At 35.3% G+C, this 16554-nt stretch overlaps 1 protein-coding gene across 1 annotated transcript in view; it reads left to right on the plus strand.

Moving 5' to 3' along the window:
• Positions 1–16554, plus strand: part of LOC306851656 (cell adhesion molecule DSCAM-like) — a gene marked incomplete at its 3' end in the record, with an annotated part of 145473 nt that overhangs the window by 14926 nt on the left and 113993 nt on the right. The window contains exons 2-3 of the mRNA XM_079388062.1: positions 4892–5209; positions 6064–6210. Of these exons, the coding sequence (XP_079244188.1) occupies positions 4892–5209; positions 6064–6210 (465 nt within the window). The remainder of the gene's footprint in view (positions 1–4891; positions 5210–6063; positions 6211–16554) is intronic.

A 16554-nucleotide genomic window follows, 5' to 3' on the forward strand; every position in this document is an offset into this window, starting at 1 on the left:
ACCTACTTTGTGTGTGATTAGTTGCATAAAAAAGCACTGACAACACCAAACTATGTCTTCACATTCAAACAGGGTGAACGGCTATTGTCTTGCAGTGTGCACTGAGTCTAATATATGACCATTTTCTTTGAGTTTTGAATAGGTGTTGGATGGAAACTAGTTAGTAATTACTCAATCACAAAACTTTCTTAGACTTTTCCTCGTTCGAATGGTACTCAACAGGCATTGTGGTGTTAGTATTTGCCTCATCATCATTGATCGCACCTTTGCTCAGATCAAATGCATCAGTGGTGCCGAAAACGGTTTGTTATGGGTGATTAGATAGTTGAAGATGATAAATGCTGTTGTGTGTGATTGACTAGTCACCCTAAATTTAAGTCAGTGACTAGTGTTCTGGCTGTTATGTATAATTGTTCTTTTCTTTCCATCTTACAGATTTTTTATGATTTAGTCATTTATATTACATCTCAAGTTTGCCAGTAGCTTTTTAGGAACTACCACATAACGCATGATTCAAATCAAATTGTAATAATTTTCTGACCCTAGCTAATGCAGTGTTTGCCAAGCTAAGATATTCATAATTAAAAGTAGTTGAACTATAAAACAACTATTTGTTGTAGTTAGTTCTACAACAAGCTACTAAGAAGTAGCTAAATATGTTAGATCCATCAACAAGGCAATATAATTTCAGATATAATCTATCCAATGACAATTTATAACTTATACAGTTTTATGGCACAGAAACAACTATGGTCATCTAGGATGTACTGATACAATAATGACTTTCTTATGGTAATGTACATATGAGAGAGAGAGCTGTTTATAAAGCATTTGTTCTCTGGAATGAATCAGACTTTTGAATGCTATGAGTCCATTTAGAATTAATCATATTTTCCAATGCTACATATGTATTTAAATATATTTGCTGAGGTGTATGACAAGTGTTCATCAAATCAAACCACCAAAATTGAAATATTAGGAACAATTCATGAATTTAGCATTTTTGCATGACTCATGGGTGCAGATGGAGAATAAAACTGTATCCAATATTCCCCCCAATGTACTTATTCACTATTCCCTACATTATGCCACTGATATAGTCTACTTGAAGGAGTAAATGAAAATGAATGAGCAAATTTGGACACTGAGTGTGTCGGAAGGACTGTTGCTTTTTGCATAGTTTGTGCTTGATGTTTAATAATAAAATAAAAGGTGTGATTATGACCTGGAAAGCTAAAACACGATGATGATTCTGATGTGGCCACCTATATCTATACAATGGCTGCATGTTTTGTAACAAATACTGTACTATGATAAAAAAGATTGTTATCTTATTATTAAATGTTGTTGTTGTTAGAAATTTTTATGGCCAGTGATTTTTCTCAATTCACAAAATTGTACACTATCCATAACCCTTTTTAGCTTAGTGATTTCTAAAAAAACTATTAGCATTACATTAATAGGCTATTACTTTAAATTTAAATATTGCAGGCCTGGAGGCTAAAGTGGAAAATTGTGAGTGTGGACATTTCCATTCAGAAATTTTAGTAGATTTGACAACTTCAGTGAATTTGGGTTTAAACGAGGAGTGGATATTCTCTTTGAGGCCTCTAGATTCTGACTGGCAGTCTTTGCCTCTGGCGTAAAGCTCATCTCCTGGTGCTCTCAAAGCCAGCACTCTTTAGCATGCTGTCAGTATGGCAAACAAATAAAAATAAAATTATCTTAGATTCTTCGATTCCCATTTCTACTTTGTCCCTGTAACAATATGCTTATGAAGCACAAAACAGAATCTAAAACTGAGCTAATTTCCCAAGACTATAATTAAGGAAATCCTCCACCCCAATATTCTGATTGCTATAATGCAAAAAATATATAGATAAACAAACAATCAATCAATCACAAAAAAATAAAACTTAATTGTAAAATTGTACACTATAGCAAAAGTGCTGTTGTTTCACATCAACACAGCCTTGTTGTGTTTTTTTTTTTTTTTTTTTTTTATTAATCAGTGGTTTAGTTGAGTGAATAATTCAATGACTCGCTCCTAAAGATCAGTTGTTGGGCTCTTCTGGCATAAAAAGGTAATATTCAGCAATAGCTATATATAGCTAATATAATCACCACCACTAATGCACAAACTAGATGTAAGTATTTATATGTCCATTTATATGTTAATTGTTCTGCATTTCTTTTATGACTTTCAGGTGGAATGTGACCTGTACATTTTTTATTTTATTTATGGTATACTCAACTCTGTTGGGTTTTAGCTTTTGATGCTGCCTTATTTTATAACGGAGAAATACTGAATGAAACATCAAATGGTTCTTTCAAACCAATCTGTAAACCTTGCATGTGAAATTAAATCAATATATTTGAGCATCTCAATTTGAGTACATACATGTGCCCTGCTAATATTATGAGGGTTAAAAAAAAATTATGAAAGTCGTGCGCGTGTGTGTGTGTGTGTGTTTCTGAAATGCCCTACTAAAGTCACCTTGCCTTGGTGTTAGCCACTTTCCATCAGGTGCAGCCCACGCCTCAGGTGACACGACATTAAAGACCTACAGGCAAAGCAAGGCCAGTGCATTAGAGTCAACTGCCATCCCAATCACTCTCCCTGCCCAAAGAAAAGGAAGAGTAGATGTATTTGATGTACAGACCTTCAGATGAGAGGAGCAGTTTAATATTGAATAGAGTGCGGTTTTTCTTCCAAAGCTGTACCCAAAGAGAGAAAAACCTTTGTTAATTATGAATGGACACAATACATTATTAAACAGTGTCACTTTTTCGTCTTTATGGTTCATTTCATGAAAAATTATGACAATTATGAATTTTTCCTCTGGGATGCTGAGTATTTAAGTGCTGTTTTCTTTCAAATATGGGGTCCTTTCAAGAAGGATTTGAAGTGACTTCTGCTTTTGGACTTTTTTGTCTGCTTAATTTGTAAAGAAAAATAAACCCCAAACCTTTAAGAAGGCTACCGAACAAACACATCCATCAAACATTAGATGTTTAAAATAATTTTATAATTAAAATAATGTTTCATTGGTTTTGAACTAAATAGTAATATGATGGGGATATGGTGTTTATTTGGGTCAATGACTTATATAATAATAATAATAATAATAATAATAAAAGGTTGAATAGAACAAATGTCTGAAGTGATAAGAGATACATACAACATATGCAGAGTGGACTGGAATTGAGAACCACTGGTCTGAGGAATCCGTTCATTGCTGTAACCCTAAAAACCAGATTTATTTTTTTTAAAACAAAATTAGTGAATTTATTTTTGAATATATCTGTATGCTAGTTGCACCACATGACGTTGATTTTACTGGCATGTGTTTATTTATTTATTTATTTATTTTTTTTTAAATATTATTAAGCAGTGAAGTACTTTGATTTTTTTTTCTTCTAAGAAATAATCATTTAATGAGACTTTTTCCTCCATAATTAAGTAGCTAAGAATACTAGACATGCTAAAAAAGAGCATCGTGACTTGACTGACAATTTTTTTCTGCTGGTGTCCAAGTGGAAGAAACATGGTTTACTCTCTGCAATCTGAATATCTTAATTAGGATTTATTCATTTGTAGTGGACACGCATGGAATTTAAATTTCTTTTACATCAGCAGGTCTTTATTTCATTACAAGAAGCCACACTTACAGAACGCTTGTCTATTAACCGACATACCATCATGAATTCATCAAGTGCCAGATGATTAGTGCAGAATGTGTTGAATCACTTGAGTTAGGTAGCAAAAAGTCTTTATCAGTCCTCTTGGAATGAAGATCAACAATGATTGCTTTGGTTTACAAAAGAGTGAGCAAGCAAATTCTTATTGCATAAAGGCCAGAATGTTTTCACACTCTTTAATATCAGAACAAACGCTCCGCCAAGCCTCTCGCTGGCAAAACAAGATATTTTAACAGATGGTTGCTTCAGCGTGCCACTTGATGAATGGTACCATATGCCTCAGATTGCCACAGTAAAGATCATCACCATTACGAGCGCTTGTTCGCGGGTTTCGTTTGTTTGCTTGTCTGTGTTTGCTCATCAAGCGTGCCAACAACTGGAGTGTTATATCTGAGCATGTGGGCGCACATGTGTTTATGAATACACGTCGTCTTCTGTGTGTACCTTCTGCTTTGTGAGTGAAACCCGCTGATCCTCAGAAAAGGTTGAAACTGCTGCAATTTGAAACCTTGTTAGAAATTTATGAAGTGCTAAAATGTTTCGTCCCGAGGGAAACACTGCCAGCTGTCACTGGTGAGCCATTTACTGCCAAACGGAGACTGGTGCTCAGATAGGGTCTGTGGCACAGCATTGAAGAGATTTTCATCAAGACACAAGAGAAATTTAGCAATTAGCTGGAAGTCATTCAACTTGAACTTTTATTTGGTTGTGATTAGCTTCATGATGCAATGCCACATTTTCTCTTCTGTGTCTTAGTGCTGATCTTTAATACTCTCTGTATACTTAAATATGTACTGCTAGCATTTGTGCTCATGTATATTTACTGCCATATTACAAAAATATTAAGATGCCAATTTGATACTTTGTCATTTAAAAAAGTTTTATATATATCTATATATATATATAGATATATATCAAAATAATTCAAATAAACAAACAGTTATCTATCAAAATAACTTCAAATAATTTTAATGTAAAGTAGATCACAGTTTATTTTAACTTCACTTACTTATAGTTGTATCTCTATATTAAGCTGTAACAGAAAATTATAACAATTATAAGATAATTATAACAAAAAAAAAAAAGACGTTTCACTTTTGCATCCAATATTAATGTGTCTCGTTAATGCTTCTTTGTCTATATTAATGTACTCACTCGTGCACTCTTGTCCTTGTCTTTTCCTTTCCAGTTTTCGGTGAAGATCTACGTTCCAGCTTATATTTTGTCAATGCATCTCTGCAAGAGGTAGTGTTCTCCAGCACCACAGGGGCACTGGTGCCGTGTCCTGCCGCGGCCGTGCCCCCCGCCACGCTGCGCTGGTACCTCGCCACCGGGGAGGAGATCTACGATGTCCCAGGCATCCGCCATGTGCACCCCAATGGCACGCTGCAGATCTACGGATTCCTGCCATCCAGCTTTAGTAACCTAATCAATGACAATACGTACTACTGCACAGCGGAAAACCCATCAGGAAAGATCAGGAGTCAAGATCTACACATCAAGGCCGGTCAGTCAGCTGAACAGAACAAAAATAAAACAAACAAAACATGCAACCTATAGTGAGAAATACAAAAAAAAAATGTTTTTTAATTATTATTATAATTATTATTATTATGTGTCACATTTATGTCCTCATTTGTCACAAAAACGCGCACACACACATGCACACACACACACACTGGTTTCCATGATTTATGGGGACTTTCCAGAGGTGTAATGATTTTTATGCTGTACAAACTGTATTTTCTATCCCCTTACCCTCACCCTACCCCTAAATCTACACATCACAGAAAACTTTTTTAGAGTTTTAAATTTTCAAAACACTTAATTCTGTATGATTTATAAACTGTTTTCTTCATGGGGACCAAAAAGTCAAAAATTCCTGGTATTACTATCCTTGTGGGGATAGTGTATTTGGTCCCCATAATGTAGGGGATAACAGGTCCACACACACACACACACACACACACACTCACAGAAAACAACGAAAATCAAGAACAAATCTAGATTTTAACATATAAACTAACCTTTGAGTTTTTCAAATCACCTACAGCTCAGCATTATATATTAAAAGTGCTCGTAGTTGTGATTCTGTGACAGCTCTGAGATAGACAGATGAAAAACACTGAAATATTAATGAATTTTTTGCTTAGGTCAGTCATGTGTGGAGAAGACAATGCTGGAATTTGGGTCATTTTTTTTGTGGGCCATTGTGTATTCTCTCTCTCTTTCTTTAGCTCTTTTTGTAAGTTTCAGTCACCTGAAGCAACCAGCAAGTCGTCTGATTAAAAAATAATAATAATAATACCAGAAATACCATCTATCTATCTGAATGAAACATCTCTTTTCTCTTGACCGCAGTATTCCGGGAGCCATACACAGTGCGGGTGGCTGATCAGAGAGTCATGCGAGGGAATACGGCGGTCTTCAAGTGCATTATCCCGGCCTCAGTAGAGGAGTACGTCAGTGTTGTATCATGGGAGAAAGACACAGTCTCACTTGTCTCAGGTAGGGCTGATCTCTCACATTGCTTTTGATAAACTTGTGAGATTGTAACAAGAATTACTAAAGCCTTCTTTTGCCTTTTTTTTTTTAATCCTCCGAAACTGCCGTTCACTCTCTCTAGCATTAGTGTCTTGCTGAAACAAAATTAGCATGTTAATCTTGATCTGCTTGATTTATGGTATATGCTCGTTTCAACTCTTTGATTGACTAGTACCCTCTGGATGGATTTGCCAGGAATGGAAGAATTGAGGGAAAGTTCAAGTGTGGTTTGTGGCTATAGACATGCAAAAGCTACTGTAAAGTTTATCAAGCACTGTACATTCACTAATTATTTGAAGTCCTTAGATTCAAAGATGTGCGTGGCAAAGAATCTAGACGTGACAGATGGTAAACGTCTTGTACCAGAGCTTTTATTGAGCTTTGAAAAATCAATTTTCTGACCAATCAATGTACATCACCACTTATGACTAGCTGACGACATTACCATGGTGACACTCTGGTAGTACCTGGCCAGTGTGGTTGGTGAAATATGGAACACTATGCATGATATTCCTCATACCTGAATGGTTTTGCAATTACATGGTCAGTGTCATTTATAAAGATACATTTTATCTGATGTAGTCACAGCACATGCCAATATCAACCAGTGTGCAAAATGTCAGAAGCATTAGACCTATCCAATGCTCATCCCTCGTTAAATATTTAATGATGAAGGACCTCAGATGTGTGGCTGAAAGCTCTCTGGCATGTGAAGCTGAAGAATTGTTTACTCTTGCAGAGAAGTGGGCTTTGAGATTTTTACGCTAGCATGTGCCTGCACTTCATTCTTTTTTTAATCAACCAGAATTTGAAAATAATTGTTGTTGTTGGTGTGGTCAGCATGAAGACAGTCTCTTTGGGGATTAGATTAGTTGTTCAAATACATATTCCAAAATTACCACATATATTTAATAAAATACCAACAACAAACAAATGTCCAGTCAGCACACAATCAATTCAGCTGGAATCTCTGGGATGCCGTTGTGCAGGTTGTGAATTCAAAGGCATTTGCTTGAAGTGGCTGTTAACCAGTAGTTATTTGGACTAATTTGGTTATTTGGTTTTAGGCTAGTACCAGTTTTAATGCCAGTAATGATAGATTTGGGATATTTCAAGATTACTCTTGGGTCTGAACTTGACCTTCTGCTTCCACGTCCCAAAAGGCCTCCTCAAAACTAATTAAAGTTTTTCAATTCAATTCAAGTTTATTTGTATAGCGCTTTTTACGATACAAATCGTTGCAAAGCAGCTCTACAGGAATTTAAGTTTCCGCAATATATTTATATATTGCAGAACCTTGATATGTTTAATTTATGGCAAATTTAGGTAATTCTGTATGTTGTCTGAACGTTGGCATCCTCCGAAGTCCTCTGAGGGGTTGGCATTATCTTTCCTCAGGTGTTCGGTCATCTCAGATCATTTAAGGGTTAGATCCAGACTGAAGCTTCTGTAATTCCTAGTTACCATGGGATGTTAATCCCTTGACAGAAACAGAGAAACAAATAGAGACATAATTAGCGTAGCTGCTGTTCCATTTAAGCAAAAATGATTTGTTCAACCCAAGCTAAAGAATAATAATGTGCATTTGATCAGATATAACTGCAGTACAAGATTATAAGATGCATTATGTGAATGCTTGGCTAAAGAGATGTGTCTTTAATCTAGATTTAAACAGAGAAAGTGTATCTGAACACTGAACGTTATCAGGAAGTCTATTCCAGAGTTTGGGAGCCAAATGTGAAAAAGCTCTACCTCCTTTAGTGGACTTTGCTATCCTAGGTACTACCAAAAGTTTTGCAACCTTAGAGAGCGGGTTGGATTGTAGCATGGTAGAAGACAAGTTAGGTGCGCAGGAGCTAAACCATTTAGGGCCTTATAGGCAAGTAATAATATTTTGTAAATGATACGGAACTTAATAGGTAGCCAGTGCAGAGACTGTAAAATTGGGGTAATATGATCATATTTTCTTGACCTGGTAAGAACTCTAGCCGCTGCATTTTGGACTATCTGTAGCTTGTTTACTAATGCTGGTCATGTTTTAAGAAGAAGAGCATTGCATTGCAAACTATTATAGGCCTGCCATTTTATGGTATAAAAAGCAAACTTTTTAAAATCCAGCGAGTTCTTGGTGGGTACAATCAATTCCAACATACATTGTTTTCACATGGAAATCATAATATGGAAGAAAAATAAGCTGAGGAAATTTATTGCATTTTAATAGACAATACACAGTGCTATCTAGGCATATTACTAGTCACCCCATCGCTCCAAAACTTCAGTGTGAGACATTTAGTTTTCTTGTCCTAGCAGCTTTTTTAATGTTAAATCCCAGATGTAACTGGATGTGTTTCTTCAAATGTGGACACATATTTTGCACCTAAAAATAAAATTAACGGAATTTAAAGACATTTCTCAAACAATGTCTATCAGTGGAAATACATGGATCACAGAAGTATTCTTAAAAATTTGAGTACAACTACTTTGTCCTGCTTCACTTGGGAAAAAATTAATACAAATATTAACGTTATTATTTTTCTTCACACATCACGTCTCATAAATTTCCTCAAGTATACCGACACTTTTGAAAAAATGCGTTGCAGAATTGTTGGCTGTTCTTCATTTATTTAAATTAAAGTAGTTTCAAAATGTGACTCATATTTTTATGATGTATTTTCATATTTTAGTGTTGAAAATCTGGTCTAGGACAAGCATTTGCCAAATGTATTAAAATTAAAAATACATTTTAAAGAACCAGAATGAATCATATTTTTTGCAAATGTTGCTTTCCGAATCCCTTAGTAGTCATTTTCTCCTTTGAAATTGTAAATCAGGATTGCCATGTAAAATACTGTACATCAGAGCAGAACGATTGTGCTGTTAGCATGAAGCATTCGATCTCTTTTCCCTTGTCTGCTTAGCATAAATCAGTATTTGGAGTGGACGCGCGAGCTATTCCGGCCCTATAATTCCGGCTAACACTGGAGATTGTCCCGCAAATCACAGAGAATATGAAATGCATGATTACAGAGTGGGACTTGTCTTAATTAATGAACTGTGATTGAAAATATAATTACAATATGAATTACCTCTCAAAATAAAGACTGCTCCCTAGTCATTTGAAGCGAGGGCCTGTTTTAAATGTGAATGAACGGGGCCTAATGGTACTCTAACTTACCATTAACCTGTCATGCATTTTAAAATGGACCTTTCTGTGTGCGCTTTCAAATTCATGGCTGTGGATCCGTCCCCCCCCCGGCTTTTGATAAACAATTGACAGCTCTAATAAAGAGATGAAAGGCTGTGCAGGTGAAAGGGCCCATGTATGTGCGTTTTTGAGTGTATCTTCCTCTTTGAGTGTCCAGAGCACGGAACAGGTCCTAATGCACATTGCAGTCTGTTTTGTATGTATTTCAGGGATTTGACTACTGAATATTGATGGTGGCCGTATTTCTTTTGTCATCTTGTCTGCATGCAGACCTTTTATCTGTTGGTTCACCCATTTGATCTTGTTTTAGTGACTGAAGGGATGCAATCAGCCACTTGGATGAAACATAGAATTGAAGTCAACATGAAATTAAAATTAAGCCTGTTTACTTTCATTGTACACATTCCCTGTTTTACCGTGAAAAAAAATGGAAGGTTACAGTAGTCGTAAAAAATGTAACAGTAGTAATGTGCCTTAAAAGGACAGTTCACCCTGTAAGACAGCTTTGGAACACAAATGAAGGTCTTTCTGATGAAATCCGAGAGCTTTCTGACACTCCATATACAGCAAAGGGTCCTACCACCATCAAGGCACAGAAATATAGTAAGGACATCATTGAAATAGTCCATGTGACATCAGTGGTTCAACCGTAATTTTACAAAGCTACGAGAATACTTTTTGCGGACAAAGAAAACAAAAAGAACGACTTTATTCAATGATTTCTTGTCTTCGTGGACAGTCCTCTGCCATTATATGTGCATTACATTTCTCTGTACGTAAATAAGGTGAAGTGCATGCGTCTTCTACGTCAGCAGCACCACGCGCATGCATTGATATTGGCGGAGGACTGTCTCAGAAGAGAAGAAATCGTTAAATTAAGTCGTTATTTTTGTTTTCTGTGCACAAAAAGTATTCTTGTAGCTTCATTAAATTACGATTGAAACACCTTGCATTTTAACGACGTCCTTAATACGTTTCTGTGCCTTGATCGTGGTAGGACCCTTGCTATCTATTGAGGTTCAGAGAGCTCTTGGATTTCATCAAAAATATCTTAATCTGTGTTCCGAAGATGTACAAAGGTCTTACGGGTTTGGAACGACATGAGGGTGAATAATTAATGACAGAATTGTCATTTTTAGGTGAACTGTCCCTTTAAGAAATGAGTTTCCTTTTTTGATGCCATCACCAAGCCCTCTAATATTTTAGCCCCTCCCATTTAAAGTCTTGTCATATGAGCTACACACATGAAAGAAACATGTTTTTGATTCTGACCAGTGTTGCTCAGATCGTTCAGAAACTGACAGCTCCTCTAATAACTATACTGTACGCAGCTTGTTGCATTCATGCTAAACTTTGGTCCCGCTATCATTTTTTTTTTTACAAGGCTTTGCCTTTGGCTTTTCTCATTACAGTTTACTTCATGGCCACAGAAGTGTCCCTCTCTCATGGCTGACATTCACTGACATTTGTCAAACCATTAAGCTCAATTCACTTTCCCTTCCAGCGCGGTTAGAGGGGAAATCACAGCCACATGCACTTTACTTATTTAATGGTCTGTTTCTAATGGGTCTTTGCCGTAAATATTGAGAGTTTGCATTTGCAAATGCGTTGATGAGTTAATCTTTTAAGGTGCCGTTGTGGATTGACGATTAAGATGCTAACTGGATGATGAATGAATAATTTCAGCCATGGTACTTCATTGTGTCAGTGTTTTTGCCAGTAGGAATGCATTCAAAATGCATTGGTTTTGAGCACAGTCATTGAATACAAACTATGCCGTCTGAATTAGAGTTTAAATATATTACTTAAATTTGTAGGACATTCCTTTCCCAATATTTATTTAAAAATATATTTAAAAATAAAGCGAGTGGTGCTTGAGCATACATAACGTTTAATGTCTTGCTGTTTGGTTGCTAAGGTATAATGTAGGCCTATGGTTGCTAGGGCATTGCTAAGTTGTTACTATGGTGTTCTCAGTGGTTGCTAGAGGGTTTCTTACTTAAATAGCTTTAGTCATTGTCTATGGATTTTTTTTTTCCCATCTCTTTATTTAAGTCTGATTATCAGTGCTGGGTAGATTACTTACACATTGTTGTGCATTACGGATTCCAAATTACATGACAAGTAATGTAATACATTACAATACACATTTTAGGTAATATAATTGGACTACTTTTAGATTTATTTTGACCTAACTTGTTTGTCTCTTTGATTTAAATAGGGTAATCAAGAGAAAGAAAATATATTCCAATTGTTGTCATTAACATGAAGAGCATTAAACATTACATTATATCAAGGTTTCCCAAATTGGAGTTCATGAAGGAACTGCAGGGGGTTTAATGAAAAGCTAATAATTAATTAAATCATAAAAATGTAAAACTAAAATAAATCAGAATTTAAATCAATATTTTACTTGTTTACCTGCATGTCATATGACCATTAATCCAAACGATTAATTAATTATTAACTTAAATCGAAATATTTATTGAAATAAGAACATTTATTAAGTGAAAGATGTTTAGCTGACATAAATAAATAAACAATTAAATAAATAAATACTGTATATAAATGCATACATACATAAAAATAAAAATAAAAAGTTTGGGAATCCATGTAGAAATAACGTGAATTTGTGCATTTTAATGTGTTTGAAAGACAAAAGCCTTCCAAAGACAGTAATAGATGATTAAATAACCCTCTGAGTGATAATTCAAATAAAAATTTGTTTTTTTAAAAGATGAAAAAGAAGAATCAGGGAGAATCAATAAATTATGAATGATTTATTGCTATTGTATGAATAATATGTAATCACAAAATCAATAGAAAAGTAACTGTAGTCTGATTGAGTTTAAAAAAAAAATAATTTAATCTAATTACAAGTACTACAAGTAATCAGTTACTACCCAGCACTGCTGATCACTTATTTTGAAATATGATTTCTGTTGTAATAGCACATCTCTACTCAACAAGCCACACAATTTAAGATAATATTTATGTCTATAGCAAAACAATTTAATACTTAGATTTGTGGGTATGTTAAAATCCTTACCCGTAAGTATGAGCACTAATGATAGTGATGGTGATATGAAGATAACTGGAACAAAAATCATAGTAAAAATAAATTTCAGATCAGCTCCTACATTCATATATCAAAATCTGATCTGTAAAAGCGTAAAGCCGGTATAAATGCTAAGTGTGTGAGTGGAGGGGGGATATCAATGCCATGGACTCCTCTGTGCGACTGCCGCTGCTTATAGAATATATAAAGAGCAGAGGGGCGGTCAGACATGTTGAAAAGCCAGCGCCATGTTTGAGTGAGTGCGGCCGGGGCCAGAGACAGTGTCTGTGACTGCCGCTGCTGCTGGGAGCCTGTGCATTCTCATTAGAACAAACCCACACTCCTTTCATCTTTCTCTAGCCTGCAGATTAAGTGGGAGATGGTAAAGCACCAGGCTTACAGACTGAAGCTAGAGGAGAAAGATAAATGTAAGCCTCTCTCTCCCTCTCTGTTTCTCTGCTCTACCTTCTCTTTGTGTGTACAGAAAAGGTTCTATGCAGTGTGAACGTCTCTCCTGAAACCTCTCTCACTGCTGTAGGAGTAATGGAGTAAAGGTTTCGTATGGCTTTAACCCCCTCAACACCTTACTTTAACTATATTTCTAAGTCATAACAGTAGCACTGTTATATATACAGTATTCAGACACCAGATATAATTTTTCATATTTTTTTTACTAGATGGTACAGGACACTATAGTTTATTTATGTAAGTGAGGGTAGCAAAATAAAGTAAACTGTGACATATTATACCCAAAAATTCTTCGTACAGTGGACTACCAGTAAAATTGATAAAAATCTGGGACCAAAAATTATTCAGACACTTTCACCTGATCCTGTTTTTCTTAAGTGTTTTTTCTTTAATTGCTAATGAGACCTTTTTACGCCACAAACTGAACAGAATTAAGCATTGCTTGCTAAGTGGTTGACCTAAATTGGTATTATTGTGTACTTAAATTTAACAGCTGACAGCTATTCAACCTAATTCATTCGTGAGACAGTCTAGCAGAAGATGAATTTGTTTTGACAAAGTTTAACTCTGAGTTCTTGTCATATTTTATTACCATTTTCTAAACTTTAGCAAATAAACTGTGATAATGTGAGAAATGTTGACATTCTCGGCTACTTTAAAAAATCTATTTAATCAAATTATTCCAAGTGCACAAAGAAATAAGAGATGCTGTAATTCTGCAATGATCTATTCATGGCTGACACAGCCACCTCAAGGCATTATAGGAGAAACCTTGAGCTGAGAAGAGGAAGAGGAAGAGGAAGAGCCACCAAGTAACATGTTCATCACATACATTTCAGAGTAGCACACCGACAGTCAGGCGATGTGGCAAATGAATAAAATACACATAGAAGTATACATTGAAAAATTATCTTTGTCTTGTGTTCCATTAAAGAAATCCATAAAATGTTTTTAATTTTGTTCAGTGTATATTCCTCATATCCTGACATAAACACTGTGGCAGCCCTTTTGCAGCCAATCTTTTTGATTTCTGGCTCAATTAATAATGCGAGCTTTGGATGGGTCTACCTGTTTTTCTGGAAAAAATGGGTGTTTTGAGATGATTATTTTTGAAATTCCATTTGGTGATGCTCACAGCACAGAAATGACACACTTTGTATATCCATTTCTACTAGATGTCCTTCAGTCATATTGTATATGTTGTAAGTAAATTGAGTCACAGCTGAAGAAGAGAACACGGTCATCTCCAAAGCATCCCACCAGCCCATGACTGCTGTTTGACTAACTAGACCAAAGGCCAGCTCACTAGAAGAGCGGATCATTTTTAAATCTAATTTGTGATATCATTGTTTCATCCAGATAAAGTGTATCTACAGCTGTAATTGGGATGTGAGCTGTGTGTGTATCGCTTAAAGATTTTTTTTTTTGCACAATTCTGCTCCACATGCTTTTAAAAACCCCTGCTTTCATCACAGAAAAATACGTCAGAGATGGGGGGGGGGGTGAAGGATATAGTGTAGAGGAGGGAAAAAAGGACCTAAAAAATCAATAGCTATGTACATTAATCACACAGCTGCCACTGAGAATTATGGGAGCATAAGCTGAAGGATGCATTTGTGCATTTGCAGCATGAGTGCTGGTGAACGTTTAGGGAATACAAAGAGAGAGAGAGAGGTATCGGTTTTCTGATGTCTCCTTTAAGGGTGCGGTGTACCTAAAGAAATGGTTAGGGGGTTGGTTTTTATTTTACCGAACTTTGGCATTGCACATACGTACACTGAAAATAAAAAAATAAACAACTGTTTTATTTTTTAAAAGTGGTTATATTGATCTAATAATTAATTATTTTTTAATTGAATAATTTCATTTTTTATTAATTTTTACATTTATTTTCATATGAATGTGATTGTTCTTATATAACAGAAAAGATGACACGTTTTAAAAAGACATTTCGACAATCATTAAGGTCTTTCAAAGAGAATATTCCCATTTTATAGTAAATAAGCTGTTTTTGATGTTTTTAGTTTTAGTGAAAAATGAAAATGAAGTTGTGAAAAGCTAAAGTACTTGATTATACTGTTTGTGATTTAACAAAGTTTCTCTCTTAAATTTGATTGCTTTGTATTCGTTTAATTGAAATCTTTAAAATGTGCAATCTGGATGAAATTACAGTATGTAAAACTAATGTACTTGAAAATGATTTTTGATGTTGATGTAACTGGAACTATGATTTCCTGCAGGGTTTGCATTAGCACATACAAAGATTTAGACTGGTGTGATTTTTTCAATGTATTTAAGAGTAGTCTCTTCTGCTCAAGGCTGCATTTATTTCATCCAAAATACAGAAAAAAGAAAATAAGCACTATTTAAAAATGCATTTTATTCATCTGAATTTTCAGCATCATTATACCACTATTCAGTGTCACATGATCCTTCAGAAATTACTCTAATATGCTGATTTGCTGCTCAAGAAACATTTATTATTGTTGTCAATGTTGTCTACATTTTTCTTTAATTAATAGAAAGTTTAAAAGAACAGCATTTAGCTGAAACAGAATTTTGTAACATTATAGATCTCTTAACTGTCACTTCTGAACAATTGAATGTATCCTTGCTGAATAAGAGTAATGTTCTGCAATTTCTTCCCAAAATAAAAGAAGGGGAAAAACCCTGCTGACCCAGTAATGCATAATGTTACAAAAGCTTTCCATTTCTGTCTATTCATCAAATTATCTTGAAAAACAAAATTGTACACAACTGTTTTCAACATTGATGATAATAATATTTTTGATCAATATTAAATACAAAAGGTTTGGTTTGAACCCATCCATAAATATCATTTGAGAAAAACTAATTCAAATTTGCCTGTGACACATCAGAGTATTTTTAATTTTATTTATGTATTTATTTATTGTCAAAATGAGCAACAATACAGATAAAATAATATTTTTATATAATACTAAAATACTTTTTTTGTTATCACCTGACTGAAATAAATAAGTAACTCTTAGGTTGATTCCTTGAAAAGTGTATGTGAAAATTCACACTATATGTAAAAATGCCTACAATTGTGCAGGAGATAACTGTGGGTTAATCCCTCTTACATCACTGTTTACTGATAAATAAAGGCAATATGGTGGCGATTAGGCTGTTTAGGAAGAACATTATTACCGAACGGTCTGCTGAGGCCACTGGGGACTAAGCGAGACTTAATCTTTAATAAGCGCTGATGGCTTCGTTACCGTCTGATGCTATGCTGCTGCTTGGCTCCGCTCCCCAGAACGGGACTTTTCCCGAGCTTATGGATAACACCACGCTGACGCACTGGACCACGGCCAGGGCATAAAATGGCAGTGCTCCAAATGGCAGATTAGTAATAAGTGTAGCGTGAGCTAATTACGGATGGAACAACCAATTAATTTCAGTTTATAAACGCCTGTAGATTTGGCCTCGTTTTTACTCCAGGTGCCCTGGAATAGGGTCTGTCTCGCCCCATTGCTGGAGGAGGCTGATGGCAGGTGTTTTGGGCCGTGGTCGAGATATTCCATATGTACAGGTGCAGAGGTACTTCTGTAGG

This window comes from Barbus barbus, assembly GCF_936440315.1.
Source record: "Barbus barbus genome assembly, chromosome: 31".
In the NCBI taxonomy this organism is placed as follows: domain Eukaryota; kingdom Metazoa; phylum Chordata; class Actinopteri; order Cypriniformes; family Cyprinidae; genus Barbus; species Barbus barbus.